The 16,000-nt window shown below is 51.5% G+C and overlaps 1 protein-coding gene across 3 annotated transcripts; it reads right to left on the reverse strand.

The window, feature by feature from the left end:
- Nucleotides 1–1,620: 1,620 nt before the first annotated feature.
- RFC2 (replication factor C subunit 2) lies at nt 1,621–12,071 on the reverse strand. Of its 3 annotated transcripts, XM_044429813.1 has the most exons (11): nt 11,974–12,071; nt 10,885–10,954; nt 9,636–9,677; nt 9,060–9,166; nt 8,340–8,441; nt 7,635–7,735; nt 5,835–5,992; nt 4,863–4,928; nt 3,741–3,821; nt 3,008–3,121; nt 1,621–1,909 (listed from the first exon to the last, which is right to left on the reverse strand). In XM_044429813.1, the coding sequence occupies exons 1-11, from the start codon at nt 12,069–12,071 to the stop codon at nt 1,799–1,801; spliced, it is 1,050 nt and encodes a 349-aa protein (XP_044285748.1). In that variant the 3' UTR covers nt 1,621–1,798. The 3 variants fall into 3 exon arrangements, with proteins under 3 accessions (XP_044285748.1, XP_044285749.1, XP_044285750.1); XM_044429814.1 differs by lacking the exon at nt 9,636–9,677 and having other exon boundaries at nt 11,974–12,068; XM_044429815.1 differs by lacking the exons at nt 10,885–10,954; nt 11,974–12,071 and having other exon boundaries at nt 9,626–9,650.
- Nucleotides 12,072–16,000: the final 3,929 nt, after the last annotated feature.

Consider the following 16,000-nt stretch of genomic DNA (forward strand, 5'->3'; position numbering starts at 1 on the left):
GAGCTTGCTGCAGCTGTTAGTTCCGCAGCACAGGCGTCCATGCCCACCTGTGTCTGCAGGTGAAGAAAAGCTCGAGGGCTCCAGCCGCCTTGAGCAGCAGTGCAGAAGAGGGATTTCAACATCCGGTACTGGGAGCAGTTAGGTAGTTTGAACATCAGGACCCTTAATCTATGGCGCGGTTCATCTGAATTCACTTCCCACACCCCGCACCGTGCTCCTGACCTCAGGACTTTCCGCAGAGCGGTCTAACCCTAAACCTCCACATGCGACTTCTTATTTCTTTTTTTTTTGAATAAGTTTTATTCTTAATATATACCTAAAAAACCCCCAACCCTATCAGCCCCCCACATTTTTTCTTTTTATGTTAAACTATAAACATATTTAAGTCTATGCGAAGTCCCGTTTCTCTAGCCAATGATAAAGAGAGTCCCAGGTTTGATAGAAGTCTGTATCTTCTTTCTCCTTCAGAGACCAAGTCAATCTGTCCATTTCCGCACAGTCCAAGATCTTTTTTAGGATCAGTTCATTGGTGGGTGGCTCTTCACTCTTCCAGTGTTGGGCAAGTGCAATCCTTGCCGCAGTAGTTATATGTAGAGTCAAATACATTGCTTGCTTACTAAGATCGTCAGGTACAATACCTAATAAAAAAACTTCAGGTTTAAATGTTAGAGGTTTTTGTAACATTTCCTCCAGCCATTTGTGTATTTTAATCCAATACTTTTTTGCCTTATCACATGTCCACCACATATGATAAAAAGTACCTGATTTGTGTTTACATTTCCAGCATCCATTTGACATATTTGGGAACATCTTAGCTAACCTATTTGGCAACAGATACCATCTATAAAACATTTTATACAGGTTTTCTTTGTATGAAGTTGCTAATGTTACTTTAATATTTCTTTCCCACAGCTTTTGCCATTTCTCTAACTCAATATTACATCCGAAGTTTTGTGCCCACATTATCATAGTTTCCTTAACCTGTTCATCTTCCATTCTCCCTATCTAGTAGGAAGTTGTACAGTTTTTTGATCATTTTCTCATATGATTTAAGAATCACGTGATCAAATGCTGTTGGTTCCTTATACAAGCCCCACATGCTATAGTGTTTAGCATATCTCGATTGCATTTGAACCTTGTGTCACCAAGAAATATTAATTCCTTTTTCTTAATTCAATTTTAATCCTCCATCATTATCCAAAATATCCTATCTCACGATTGTATCAAAATTCAATGCATTTGGATATACAAGAGCTTCCATAAGCGAAAGCCATCTTGGTAATTTTGTATACAGTTTTATCTTTAACTTTTCCCACACTGATATTAATGATTTCCTTATATAATGATTTAAGAAGCAACCATGTACCTTACACTTTTCCTGCCACATATAAGTGTGCCAACCCATTTGCAAATCATGCCCTTCAAGATGCAAGATTCTCTTATTTCTTAAAGTTATCCATTCTTTTAGCCATGTTAAAACAGAAGCTTGGTAATACGACATCCAATCAGGAAGACCAAAACCCCATGCGACTTCAATCGTGTGTCACTAGTGTGTGTCACACACTATTCTGTGTGTGCATGCAGCAAATCCTAGAGGTAAAATGAGAGAGACCCACACCGTTCTTCTATCGAGCTTTATTTGGCCTGAAGTTTAAAACTCTATGAGCTGCATGATACAAAAGTTTTGACTTCTGTGGCCAGACGAGCCAAAAGTCACCTTCGCCACAGAATCACACGAAACGGCTGCAGTCTGCTTGCAGAATTACTTCCTCACAAAGCCGGGCCCCTGTCCACGCCCTCAGCTCACCGTGGGAGCAGCCGTTTTCTGACAAAGCCGGGCCAGCAGGCCTGCCATCTGCAGCAGCGAATTCACCCCTTCAGCTATCCTCATATGAATATAGCCAATTTCCTGGCCGCACAAAGAAAGATGAGAGATTAGATTCCCCTTTTTTCCTCTCTCGAGAGAAATGCAGAACTGCAAGGCAAGCTCAGAGAGGGGGGTTAAAAGGGCAGCTTTATCGTGTTGATTTCATGCATAGAGCCGGAAGAGGGAACCAAAGAGGAAAAGGTATGTACAAGTAGACCAACCACGCAGGAAAGCTGTGTCCGGCCCGACAGTGGCAAATGCGAAATGAGACAGGCATGGAAAGCAGCAAAATGGACACGGCAATAGAGGAAGCGAAGTGCTGGATGCTGAGAAGCTGGGACGCAGTAATTTCAGCAGCACACAGGAAAATACAGAACGCAGCAGTGGGCATATAACTGAGCTTTCTGAATGGCCGCAGTATTTGTTTCCTTGTTCTAAAAGCCACAAGTTTCTGGCCCTTGAGGTTGGGAAGAGCTCCTTGAGAGTGTGAGCGAAGCCGAGAGGGTAGCAGAACTTCTGGAAGGCTGTTGCTGCGTGCTCTGCGTAGCTTCTCTGCTTTGACGGAATTGCTTTTAGCACGACTGAAGAGCAAGCCGTCCGTCTGAGGGCTTTTCTCCTTGCATAACTGCAGCACTCCTTTTGCCTGGAGGGTGTCCAGCCGGTGCTGCGCTTGCCAAAGGGCTGCCCCAAGCATTTGCAGAGAAAGGGCTGCGACAGGAATGCCCCGAGCTGGTTCACACACACTTGCCTGCCTGCCTGCCTGCCTGCCCTCGATGACTTGGGCTTGTGAACAGCCCGGAGCGAGCCCGGCAAACGATGCCTTTTGTGTCGCTTCAAAGTCCTGCGTTGATTGGGGGACTCCGTGCCCATGTTTCAGTCACCCACCCAGTACAACCTGTGGGGGCCTCCAGATGTGCTAAACTACCACACCGTTAATCCTCAACCAGCATCCCCAACTGCCACGCTCCCCGGGGATGCTGGGAGTTGCATTCCATCATAACTGGGGGGCCAGGCTGGGGAAGGCAGCTCTAGCGTGTTACCTTTCCTCCTCCACCTTCCATAAAATACGGGAAACAAAACCTCGCCCGGCCCTGCCCTGCCCTCGACCACCAGGTGGATGCAGCCTCTCCGGAAACCAACCTTGATGAACTCCAGCTTCAGGTACTCGGCCATCGGGTAGGTTTTGCACACTCTGAAAATGTTGCCTATTATGTCTTCGGGTGAGTAGCCGAGTCTCCACAAGTGGGCGAGAATCTGGACCAAAAAATTAAAACATCACACACTCATGTTTATGCACCACGTCATCCAATAAAAAGCAACACAATCTTGATAAAAATAGAAGGCGTTGCCCAAGTGTTAAGATCTGGCTAAAACAGCCCAGCTAAGAACACCACAAGGAGAACCCGGAACCCGAGAGCCACACAATCCCAACGCACAGTTGCTTGCCGCTGATGTAAACCAAGCATACCATCAAGCCCACTGTTTTTGAAGCACATGTTGTAAAACTTCTGTTCTTTGTGTGTCTGAGCCAGCGGCCCCCCTCGTGGCCTCCAACAAACCTGCTTCACGTGTTGATGGAACACACAAGAGGCCCCCCTGCTGGATGAACCCACGGGAGCTTCAGAGGGGCCGCCTGATTTTCCCTAAAGATGCGCTGGGTACATGGAGGCATTTGGCTGGTCAGATCTTTGGCGCTTATGCATTTGATGCCGTCGCCGCAAAGGGCAGATGGGGGGACGGGCCGCTCGCCTGCCAGTCTGCCGCCCCACAGAAGCGGACTCTCAAAGCAGCCAGTTCCTCTGCCACGGCTGCACAGACCCGGGCCTTTCATCCTGGCCAGAAAGGGGCCAGGCAGCGTTAATCCGTCACCCACCTTGTACGCTTCGTCAATATTTGCACTGACGCAGTGCCCGATCATCTCCTTCACCAGCAGAGGGTGAGGTTCATCGCACACCTGTGGCAAAGGTGAGAGAAGACCTTGAAAATACAGCTTTGGAAGGGTCGGTCTCCTTGTAGAGAGGAGCCTTCAATCTGCACAAATTCCTCTGGCCCCTGAAAGACCACCAACCTTGCCCCATCAGCCGTATTGCACTTCCCTCAGCCTTGGAAGGCGGCTTAGGAATTTCAATCAGAATTCATGCTGCTCCAGCGATGCATTTCGAGGTGATTTGCAGCCTAACAAAGATGCAAATCTGCAGCTTGAGGAACCACCTCAAAATGTTCCTCTCTCTCATTTCTGTAGGAAACAGCTGTGATTCCCCCCCCCCCCCCCCATGGAGAAGGCGATCAAGGGCTGTATGGGCAGGTGGGAGTCATGGCGCCCGTGTCCTCTTTGTGGGCCTCCTCATCCATGATGAGAAGCATCCCTTACTCTGCTCTAGCATGACTCTTCCTAGCTTCTTAAGTGCATTTTCAAGGGCCAGTGGGATTTTTCAAAGAGCTCCTTTTGAAAGCTAGCATGGCAGAATTTAAAAAGCTGCGGAAAACGTGCGAGGTGTCCAAGAAATGGAATGTGGCATCTGCTGAGCTGGTGCTACAGAAAGAGGCTCTTTCCCTGGTGCAGAGATGCCCAGGAGGGGAGGAAAGCCTGTGTGACTGCTCCCATGGCAGCATGCTAAAGGCCCGGCCGGGTCTCCCTCGCCCTGGTGGTGAAGCCAACACAGCAGGTCTCCGGTGGGGTCGTTGGCACCTGCCTGAGACCCTCAGCATCACTGCTGCCAGTGCAAAATCGCTTTCTGCTCAACCCCAAAGCCAGGAGTAGGCTAAGAGATGGGCAACTGAGAGTAGGAGATCTGCAGGCCCACCAGCTTCGTTTGTGGCTGGGGTTTCTTCCTACAGAGAAGAGTGTGGACAAGGATGCTGGGGCAAAGCAGGGGTCCGTCCAGGTGCAGCGACTGGGCAGAAAAGCGGAGCTCATTCCCTCTTGGAGAAGCAGCTGCCTCTGCCGAGTCCCGTGCAGCAAGCTAAAGGCTGGAGGACAAGGGCTCTTGCTCACCTTGAACACATTCTCACTGTTGACAAATTCAAAGCCGGAATGGGTGGACTGCAGGTTGTTCAGTGCCTGTTGAAAGAGTAAGGAGGCATTTTACTAAAAGCAGTGGCAGATGAACTGGGGTTGCAGAGAGCGTCCAAGGGATGCAGAATTCTTCCTACAGGGGGGCAAAAAGGTAGTTCCTTTTGGCCTTCAGAGAGGCTAAACCGTCCACCCTCTGACCCAGCAGGGAGGAATCAGCAAGGGCTGCAAAAGTAAAAAGCTTTCAGAACCAAAAGGTGGACTCCCCGAGCCCTGAAAATATCCCACTGAATCCTGCGCGGGCTCAGCGGCCTTGAAAATCCATCTGTTGACTCTGCCTGCCTTTGATCAGGTTTTCACTAACAATGCTGTGGCTGAATTTTACGTGATGCCGGTACGTGTGCCGTTTTTGTTTTTACCACTGCAATACTGCAATTTTATCTCATATTTTTGCTCTACGTTTCCTTGGTGCACTGTGGCAGAATCCTGCCCTGAAAGTGCCTTGGAGAAGGAAATGTCGCCCTCGAGACCAAAAAGGCCTGCATGCACTTGCTGTAGGCCAGCCTCCCGCAACTGGGCGGCCTTCAGACACATTTGGACTGCAGCACCCAGAATTCCCAGTTGGTGCCCTGCTGGAAGGGAATTCTGGGAGTTGTAGTCCAAACACCTCCGAAGGCCACCCGGCTGGGGAAGGCTATGGTAGAAGCAGCCAAATGAGTGGACATCAAGTCTCAGCTACTTCAGAGGAGCAAATTTCTTGTAGACCCTCTTTGTGCCTTTGCGAGATCAGCAGCAACTCGCCAGCGGCGGAGACCAGAGGGCTTCTGCGGGGCAGCCGCGCTCGCCGGCCTGGGTTTGCCCCCCGGGGGCCCTCACAAGTTCTGCAAGGCCACAGTGCTCCGTGAGCCTAAACAGCTGCGCCTTCGGGGAGGCGGCCCGGAGAGCGCGACGCACCTGCCTCATGTCCCCCTGAGCGGTGAAGATAATGGCCTCCAGCCCGTCGTCCGTGTACTGCACGTTCTCCTTCTCGACGATTTTCATGAGCCGGGCGAGGATCTGTGCATCGCTCAGCTTGGTGTAGCGCAGCACGGCACAGCGAGACTGGATGGGCTCTACGGGGAGGGAGGGAACAGCCTGTGATCCAGGGGGGAACAGGCCGCCGCTGCGTGAGCCCTTCTGGTTTGGCGGCCTTGTCTGCCCAGACTGGCCGAGACGTCCAGCCGGGTGGATCCCGAGATCCTCCCGGCCTGCAAGGTGCCTGTCCCCCGTCCGTTCCCCCCGTTACGCCTGCACACTGGGAGTCCAGGTGAAAGGTTCTTCCTCCAGGTTCCCACAGGCACAAGAGGGGCTCTCCTTTGCAGATTTGCAATGCAGCCAAGGGCTGCTGGGTGCCTGAGCTGAGAAGCCCCCGAAGGCCCCCAAGAGCCACGAAGGGGCCTTGCTGAAGCAAACAGAGCCGTGCCCAGAACGGCGCTCGAGGGGCGGGTCTGCCCACCCCCGGCACCCATGTGTCCAAACTCCACCGCCTGCCATCGCTGCCTCAACCTGCTTCCTCTGCAAGATGGTGCGGAGGATGACGACCCGAAGGATGACCGCGGACGGTTTTTGCGAGGCCAGAAATCCCTGCAATTCGGGGAGCCGGCTTCTGCCTACATCAGCCCAGCTTCTGGGTCCTTCTACGCACTCTCTGCGATCTGCCTGGGCCGCGTCTCGCTCCATGATGCTACGCAAGACTCACGACTGGCTTCGGGTTCAAGGCCCAGTCTGTGCTACCAACCAATCGGGTAGGCGCATGCTGCACCCGGGACCCTGTTTTCGTTAAGAACCATGGGAGAAGACCTCATGTCGATGCTCTGCCCCACACAAACCGACTTCTTCTATGACACAGCAACCGATTATAAATACAATTATAATTTTATATTGTATGTTTGTATTTTATTCTAATGTTTGCATTTTTAATTATAATTATTTAATTTATTGTTGTAAGCCGCCCCAAGGCTTCAGCGAATGGGGCGGCATAAAAATGTTTTAATTAATAGATAAATAAACAAATAAAATATAAATATTATTGCTGTGTAAGGATGGCAAGGGGTAGGCAAGGAGGAAAAAACCGCCAATGTGGCACAGATACAGCGTGTTGCGTGTTCAAGGCAGTTCATGGATCTGATTCATTCTGTAATCTTTGGTACACCCTTGTAAGGTAGGTCAGAACTATTGTTTGTATTGCCAGTAGGGGCATAATGAGACCAAGAGACACGAGGCTCCCCAGCTTTTTCATGGCGGAATTAAGAGAATGACAAAACTTCCTTCTTCCATCTCTCCTTCCCTCTACTTCACCAGTCCAGAACTGGCCCTTGGAAGGTTCTTTCTCAAACCTGTAGAGCACCTCAGTTTTAACAGAACAAGGCCTGGCATTTTGTAGATTCGGGCTTCTTTCCAGAATAGCAACAATGTAAAAACTGACAACTAAAGAGGTGCTGGGAACAAGTGAAAGATTCTCTCCCTATGCCGAGTAGCCAAAAGCTCTTTATTTACAAATTTATATGCTGCTGCATAACCTGACAGGGGTCTCCAAGCAGCTAGCAACATTCAAATACACTAATTACAATTAAACATGATGATGACAAGTACAGAGGGAAATTTCCTGGAGCACAGCGGCTCTTGTAATCAGGTGTTAAAATCAGCTCTCACAGGATCTGCAAAAGGGGACAGTTTCCATCTGGTGCCCAAATGAAAGCAGTGGCGAAATCTTACCTATGATTTTGTCCGAAGCATTGCAAGCCAGAGCGAAGCGTGTCGTCTTGGAATAAATCTCCATCGTCCGTCTCAGGGCTTGCTGAGCTCCATCCGTCATGCTTGTTGGCAACGGGGGGGAGAAGCATAAGACGGTCGAAGCGGCGAAAGCCCAGTCATCTGAGGCTACACCTGGCCTGGGTTTGGCTATTTAACTGCCCCCACAAACTGCCCAGGGGCAGACAGTGTCCAGTGCGGAATGTTTCTGCTCAGGGTCCCATCCCTTTTCCCCTGTTCCCTTTTTCTGAGCTCTCTACAGCCAGGCAGAATCGGGCCGGGCTGGGCCGGGCTTCCCCGTCCCTGCATAGTGTTTGGTTTTCCTAAATTTTGTGGTTTTGAGAGGCATGTGTTGTGCCAAGCCCGCCCACCCACCCTTCCCCTCACAAGCTATTTGGGCTCCCGAAGGAAAAACACCCGGGGAGCAAGCCAACTGTCATTACAGGGGGCGGGCAATGCGGGGCCTGTGTAGAGTCTCCTGACCTCCTGATCTGGCAGGATGCTGGCACTGGGGCTTCAGAATAGCTTCCTATTTTACAGGAAAAAAACAGTGGGCAAAATAGCCTCCTTTCCAACTTCCGTCCTCTAAAGCAAGCGGATTTTTTGCTGCCTGCATACCACCGAATTTCACTGGCAAACTTCACAGGGTTGGTGGATAGATCCGCTCACCTGTCCGCTTCATCCAAGATTATAATTTTATGCCGGCCTTTTGGAAGGGTGACCTTCTGCTGAGCAAACATCTTGATTTTGTTCCGCACAACATCAATGCCTCTGAAAGAAGGTTCAATCGTTATTGCACTGCTGGTGGATACCAAGGGTAACGGGGGAAAGCGCTGCTTTAAACACAAACAGAAAGAGCCCGGAAGCTGAGTTCACCCTCCTCCCATCCTTCCCGGTGAATTTTGTTAATCTTCCCCATGGAGGAGAGCTGTAACTCCAAGAAAGCCTAGGAAGGATCAGCTTTAGGGCTCCCCAGTCCACACCTTCCACATAAGACTCCTCACATACGAAGGCTCAAGAGTTCTAGAAACACAAAGTCTACGCACTGAATTCTACTAAAAGACTTAAGTGCCTGTAAAAAATCTCAGATTTGTTTTGTAACTGAGGGCGTTGTATCCAATTCAGCTAGCGAAGGCTCCAGAAATCATCCAGAATGCCAAAAAGCCCCGGAGGAGGCTCCCAGCAGAAGGTACGAGAAGGACGTAACCCTGGTCACAATTCAGTGGACGAATGAACACACCGAGTCCACCATGAAAGGAGAGCTCATCTGAAACACATTTGACGGCACACAATGGATGTGGAGAGCAAAAGAAAAACACCTCCTTTCAGGTGCTTCATGGAATGGCCAAACTGACACAGCACGATTCTCACCCCGGCCCCTTCATTCACCTGTCATTGGAGGCATTCAGCTCCAGAACTGCCTCCTTCACGGCGGGGCCCAGAAGAGCTCGAGCCAAACAGAGGATGCTTGTGGTTTTTCCAGTTCCTGGAGGTCCCTTGAAATGGGGAAAAAAAACCAAAAAATTTAGTGTTCCAATAAATTCTCTCATTCTCTCTCTCTCGTAAGGGACAACCTGGATTTTGGTAATTCCAGTGTCTTATTTAGAATTATTTTCCCATTGTTCCTCAACGTTTGATTGCCTGGTGAATTACAGAATTCATAAACAACATGCACTGCTAAAAATGATCTGCTAATAAGGAACGGCAGGCAGAGCACAACCGTCATCCAGATTCTTAGGTGGCCAGCACAAGCGAAGAATTCTTTATGTGGCACAGAGAAAGCAAAGCAAGAGATGGCCTAAAAGGGCAGGGCTGACCTGATACAGCCAGAGAGGGGAACAGGTGACCTGCTGAAATGGGCCACCAACTTGACACCTTGCCCAGGAAGAGCTGCTTAGCCACAGCGTCAGGTCCAGGTTGCTCAATCCCACCTGAAGGTATCCTGCTAATCTTACCAATACTCACAGCAATAATTATATTCGGGACATTGCCTTCCCTTGCAAAGACCTAGGAGAGACAAAACAGACTGAGAGACAGGAAAGCGAGCTTTCGAACACACAGGCTGCCTGCCTACAATCCCGCCAGCTGACTTTAGCAGGACCACCTCCTCGCCTTACCTTCTTCCCCCCAACTAGCAGCTGCATCTCCTTTCTCTCCCAAGCAACCCCAGCTTTGCAGGTAAGCCCACAGAAGTTATCAGCCTGTGGAAAGGTTTCCTGCTTGTTCTTGTGGCTGCCACCAATGTGTGGGACAGAAGAGGGACACCCTGCAAGCAAAAGCACCCCTGGGCCTTGCTCTGCTCATGGGGGTTGCAGTTACAGCGGCCCCTACTTCCAGTTTTATCTACCTGCAATTCTGCACCTGGTTCACCATACCTGATCCTGGCTTATTCGTAATTCCCAGATATATTTCTATTGAACACCATAATAATCAAACTACTGGGCCATTAACACACTGCCAGCTCTACGGCCTGAGCTGCCCTATTGCAATGGGATGCCAGGGGTGATGTGGGCTTTAATTTGGACAGCAATCACAGCTCTGTGGTACAGCACATGTTGAAGGTGTGAATTTATTCCCAGTATCTCAAGGCAGGCCTGGAAATCTGTCTGAAACGTGGGAGAGCCATTTCCAAATGCAGAGAGAGAATTCAGAGCTGAAGGATCAAGGTTATAAGGAGGGTTTTTACGTCTGTCTGCAGAAGTTCACAGCCCGGCCTCATCTCCCTGCTTTTCTTTATATACTCACACAAAAACGTGTCTCTGATTTTGCCTTTAGCCAAGATCGACAGCCAAGCTGCCTCCTGGACCCCAGAGAGCCCTTCCTTTCACAGTAATTTACGTGCAGTTAACATAAAGCAGCTCCTAATACCAGGTCGGCTTCCCCTGCTAAGGAAGCCTAGCTACATCAGCAACGAGCTGAAAAACAGCAGTCGGCAGGGAAGGTCTGAAATGGCCTTGCAAAGGCATCGGTCCCATCAGCTCGTTTCCGCGCGATGTCTGGAGGATGAGCTTTTTGCCCCTGCAAGATGCTGCATTGCAGAAATGGGAAAGCAGAAACCCAAAGGGACAAGCAGCTTGAAGTTTGCCTGACAGCCGGGAAGCTCATAGTATCAGGACAGTGGTGAGATCTAATCAGGACTTTCAACGACATTCCTTAAGCAACACACTTCTAAAAAGAGAGTAACATCTTCCTTACAATGACCTCATCTCCATACCTCCAATCTGCTCACGGTGTCTTCATTGCCAACTATTTCTGACAGCTTTGCAGGCCTGTATTTTTCAACCCTGCATCAAAAATGGGAGAGACAAAAATTAAGAGACATGTTACATCGATCCCCTTTATTAAGACCCGGAGAAAAATCCCACCGAAGATGGGAAAGAAGAGATTTAAAGGATCCATGTGAAGAGTGTTCTTTAAGAGAAAAATTAGTATGAATTCAGAACAGAGCGCTCTTAGAAAGTGAGGAATGGTTAACAGAGGCAATCATTTTTTCTGCAGCCTTCCAGATGTGGGGTGATGAGAGAAGGCAGACAGCTGTTTGCAGAAATGCCAGCATTTTGGTTTGCCCAGTTTATGCCTTTGCTACATAACACAGCACCTTAAACAGACTGCACAAGCAATGGTGTATGAGTGTTTTTCCCTTCAGAAGAGGCTGTCTACGCTAGATTGCTATTGCATGAAGATGTTGCAAAGAGTGGGACCGGGATGGTGCAGAGTATTCGTGTCACAACCTGCTTGAAAGCGGGGTCTCCTTCTCCCATCATGGGATCGTGCCAACAGCTGCCTGCTACCCCACCCCATTTTTAACAGGGTTTTGTGAATGCACCCCATTCCCCATGGGATCCTGCACCCCCAAGGGCTACCTGCCACTCTCAGGCCTCTCCTAGTCCTCGCTGGTCATCCACAGCAATGCCTCTGCAAATCTTAGGGTGCCCCCGCCCCCCAAAGCAACGTCTCTCTGCACCTGCCCTTCCCAAAAGCAATGCTCCCGTGGCCGGCCGGCCGGCCAGCCTTGCACCCCCAAAGCAACTCCTCCCCGGCCAGCCAGCCAGCCTTGCATTTCTTCCAGCAATGCCCCATGGCCAAGCGGCCGGCCAGCCTCGCACCCCCAACGATTCCCCCCTCGCCTGCCGCCCCCAGTGATCCACAGCCCCCTTCCGCAGCGTCCATCCTGAATCCACTTCCTATTTCATGCCTTTTCTGGACTCCACGCCGCCCCTTCCCCCCCCCGCAGCACCGCCGCCCGAGGCCCCGCGCCCGCACTCCCCGCGCCCCCAGGGGCTTTCGCACACACGGATCTCACCAGGGCAGCTCGTAGTGGCCGCTCGCGGCGAGCCCCGCCGGCTTCTCCGCAGGAGAGGGATGCGCAGGGCCGGCCACCTCCATGGCAACCGCCGCCATGACGGCTTCCCGCCGAAAAGCCCGCGGCCCCGCCCGCTTGCTTGCGTCACGGAGCGGCCGGGCGCCATCTTGGCCGCGGGCACGGGGAGAGGAACGGGCAGGGTGAGCGGCACCGAAGGGCGCCTGCGCGGTGGCGACATCTGCCTCCTCTGCCCACACTTGGGCGGAGATTGCGTGATCCTGTCGAAGCCGTCCCGAAGGGAAGAAAGGCATGGCTTTTGCGGCAGGGCAGGCAGAAATTCAACCGACGTAGCTCCTTTGCTCGCTTAATCTCCATGCAGGCTGCGTGGGGGTGACAGTGTGTTAAGTGGTGTACGCAGGACAGCAACTGAGATAACTGGTAACAATCACAGCTCTTCTTTAAAGGGCCAAATTCTCTGCAAACAGGTCACTCTCCGGTGCATGTGGAGAATGGAAAATAAGGCCCTTCGCCATGCAAGCCTAGCAATGCCAGTTCAGAAGAAAGTCATGTTCCATTCAGTGGGATGCACACCCACATAGAACTGTTACAGGATGGCAGCCTTATAGGTCTCCTTCGGTTATTTAGGATGGGGGACTTGGTGGTCCCACAGATGTTTAGACCCACAACTCCCATCACCCCCAGCCACTAGTGGATATGATGTGAATTGAAAGCTAGAACACTTGGAGGGCCTCAAGTTGCCCCATCTCCCTGAGCACATTATTTCTTTTATTATTAAATTGCATTTAGATCCCACCTTCTAGGATTACAGTGCCCGTACTGCAGAAGCAAAGGCTGCAGCATCCTTGCTCACCTAGGGCTTCATGGTGGCTGAGACAAGATTTGCCCTCAGGGCAGCCCGACGCACTTTGCTCCTGGCAGTGAAGGACCAGAGAGTGCCACCCCCAAAGCCCTGGACAAAAGCGGGCTCCACTCCCCGCACCTCAGGGCAGCTCTGGGGCGCCACCCGGTGGCCAGACCCAGGAGGCCCACGTCTGTATTTGCAGGATGCGCCCAGGCCCTGCCCAGCGCTCAGCCTCCTGATGCGGGCCAGCTGGGGGGCTGGGGAAGCGCTGGGTAAAGGCCGGCTCTGCCTAGCAGAGGCCGCCGTAACTGCGGGGTTTTCCTGCTGGCTGCGAGGTGGTGCAGCTCCCGCGTCTCGCCTGACCCTGTTGGATTATGCCTTGCTTGCTGCATCTTGCAACTCCTGAATCCAACCGAGTTATCCCGCCCTGTGGACCTGCTCCCTTCTCCGTTTGTCTTCTGGTTCTGCGGCTCGCGTTGCTCAGGACCGCGCCCTGGCCTGCTCTGGGATGCACTCCTGGTTCCTGAGTTCGGTCCCCACCCGACTGCCAGTCCCCAGGCAGAGTGTTTGGGCTGCCCTGCCTTGGGTCCCGGCGCCTCTTGCGTACCCTGGACTGGCACCATCTCGCCCGAAAGAGCTGGGCTGACTCAGAGGTCCCGGCTCTCGGCTTGACCGTCTGCAGCCGCCTCCAAGCATCTGCCGCCTGAACCAGCTGCCTCGCTTTACCTAACGGTAGACCGGCCCCGGTTGTCCTGGAAACTTTACTAGTGCTTACGGCACGACAAAAGGCCGTCGGAAGGGATCATGGTGGAATGAGGGGGACGGAACACTGCAGGTCGAGGATGCATGGAAGCAAAACCAGCCAGGGGAGCGGAGCTGCCGCCGGAAGGAAGCAGGGTTCTTGCTCGCGTGCTCTGCCCGGGGCTGCTGCCCGCATTAGAAAGAATCGCCGGCTGAGGAGCCCGGTTTGCTCTTTACGGGGGGGGGGGGGGTGCCTTACAACATGGGTTTTCATCCCTCCCATCCTGAAGGCCAAATTCCACTTTGGAGATGCATCCCAGGGCTGCGCTCAGAGCCAGCCTGGTGTCGTGGTTAAGAGCGTGGGACTGGGACTCGGACGACCTGGGTTCGAGTCCCCGCTCAGCCATGGAGCCCACTGGGTGACTCTGGGCCAGCCGCAGACTCTCAGCCCGGCCCGCCTCACAGGGTTGTTGTGGGGATGAGACTGAGAGCGAGTGGAGGAGAATTATGTAAACTGCTTTGAGCTCCTTGAAAGGAAAAACAGTGGGGTATAAATATAAACAGTGGAGCTTAAATTTCATACTGTCAGGAATTCACCCACGGGAAAGGCAGCTTAGCTTTTCAGAACTGGGGAGAAAGCCCCAAATGCTCCTTGTCTGGGGAAAGGAGGAAGGGGGTGTGGCCCTCCAGGGACCGCTGGGGGGCTGTGCTGAGGCCCCAGGGGGACTGGTGGCGGTTCCAGACCCCCGCTCTACAGCATGGCTAGCATTGCCGTCAGTCTGGGTGTCCTTTGTGGGAAGCCATCCTGGTCCAGGATGAGAGGCGATCGCTTGGACCAGGGACGCTCCCGTGGGGTTTTGGAGCACAGCTGTAGCTCCGACATGCCCTTCTCGCTGCGGTCTCGGTTTCCCAGGAAATCTTCCGCTAGCCGTTCCGATCCCCAGGGCTCTCCTCTGGGCTTTTGGCCTTAGGCCAGCGCCTCGAGGAACGTTGACTTCCTAGACCCCCAACACAGACCCCCCCCCCCGCTTTTCCGTTCATGAATTTAATATGAGCAGCATCTCTGGAGCTGTGCGCTGGAAAGTGTTGCCAGCTGGTGTCGCCCGGAACAGCATATTCCTTTGGTTGCCGAGGCCTCCTGCGCCAAAACCCCCCAGAATGTCTCTCCTTACAGTAACCACCCCCAAAAACCTACTTGAAACTCATAGGAGAGGGAAACACGCAGCTGCCAATCTATGCATGTTTACTCAGAGGTGCGTCCCATTGAGCTCAATGGGACTTTCTGTCTGGTAAGAGGGCAACGCCCTGCAGGTGTTCTGCACCCCCAAAGCAAACAGCAGTCCAAGGCTGGGGGCGGGTTGATGATAATGGTGGGGGACATTTACCACCTGCTCTGGCTGGAAATTTGCGGGGTCAGAGCAGTTTATTAGGGTTGCAAATGAGAATCCTTGTTTCGCCTGCCTGTTGAACGCAGCCCGACTCACTCCGGGGTCCTCTAGATACAGCGGACTACAGCTCCTATCATGTTGGTGGTGGATAATAGGAATTGTGGTCCAACTCATCTGGAGCACATCAGGACAGAGAGGATGCTTGGGATCTTGCTATTCTCTTGACTCATGCTAAAGAGAGGAGAAGCAAAAGACAGGGCCTCTCTGGGCAATACTGCTTTCCACCGTTATTCCTGGGAAAAATATGAAGTGTTTACTGAGTACTTGTCATGCTTCCTCGGCTCTCCAGTTTTCCTTCTATGTCCCTGGAGCACTTTTGATCAGTGTTATTTTAAAACCGGAAAAGAGTGGTCTGTCATTGTGAAAGGTGAAAGGAAATGCCTTTTCTACTTTGGTAGTTGCTCTATTTGGCCACAGCACAGTGCCACCTAGAGGTTATGTAGTGGAAAAGCAGAAACGATCTTTATGTAGTGCTTGGAGCTCAGTTCTGTGATGAAACGGAAAGGAGACAACAGCTGCTTAGCCATGAGTTGCCCACCTCGTGCCGGCACATGCATGGTCATCCGTTCGGTGGCTTTATCTAGTGACCCCTGCAAATTTCTCTCATCCCTTTTATAATTGCCTGTGTTGTGGCCATTAACACATCTTGTGGCAGGAAGTTCCACTGTTTCATTAAGTGTCGTGCAAAGAAGGACGTCCCTCTGTTTATTTGCTTCGTTTATTATATTTCTATCCTGCCCAATAACCAAAGCTCCTTGTGCCATTTGCAACAATTAAAACCTACAGAAAAACATTATAAAAACCCTGCCCATGCAAATGTAAGAAACACACACACACCTCAAAACAATTTGAAATCGACAATAAGAAAAATTGAGGACTGGATTAAAAGTCTGGCCTCTTATGCTTTGAATTCCATAGAGAAGAAAAGCTTATCCTGATGCTGAAAAGAAAACAGCTTATACACTTTTTGGTGCCA

This window comes from Varanus komodoensis, unplaced genomic scaffold, assembly GCF_004798865.1.
Source record: "Varanus komodoensis strain SLA01 unplaced genomic scaffold, ASM479886v1 scaffold20_1, whole genome shotgun sequence".
In the NCBI taxonomy this organism is placed as follows: Eukaryota; Metazoa; Chordata; class Lepidosauria; order Squamata; family Varanidae; genus Varanus; species Varanus komodoensis.

Bases quoted from the DNA above. Each gene is read 5' to 3' on its own strand.
- RFC2 (XM_044429813.1), bottom strand. From the start codon at position 12,071: ATGGCGGCGGTTGCCATGGAGGTGGCCGGCCCTGCGCATCCCTCTCCT. The intron at 3,122-3,740 runs GTGGGTGACGGA...TTTTTGGTCCAG, and splicing joins ATATTGACGAAGCGTACAAG to ATTCTCGCCCACTTGTGGAG. The intron at 1,910-3,007 runs GTTGGTTTCCGG...TTGTGCGGCCAG, and splicing joins TGAAGCTGGAGTTCATCAAG to GAAATTGGCTATATTCATAT.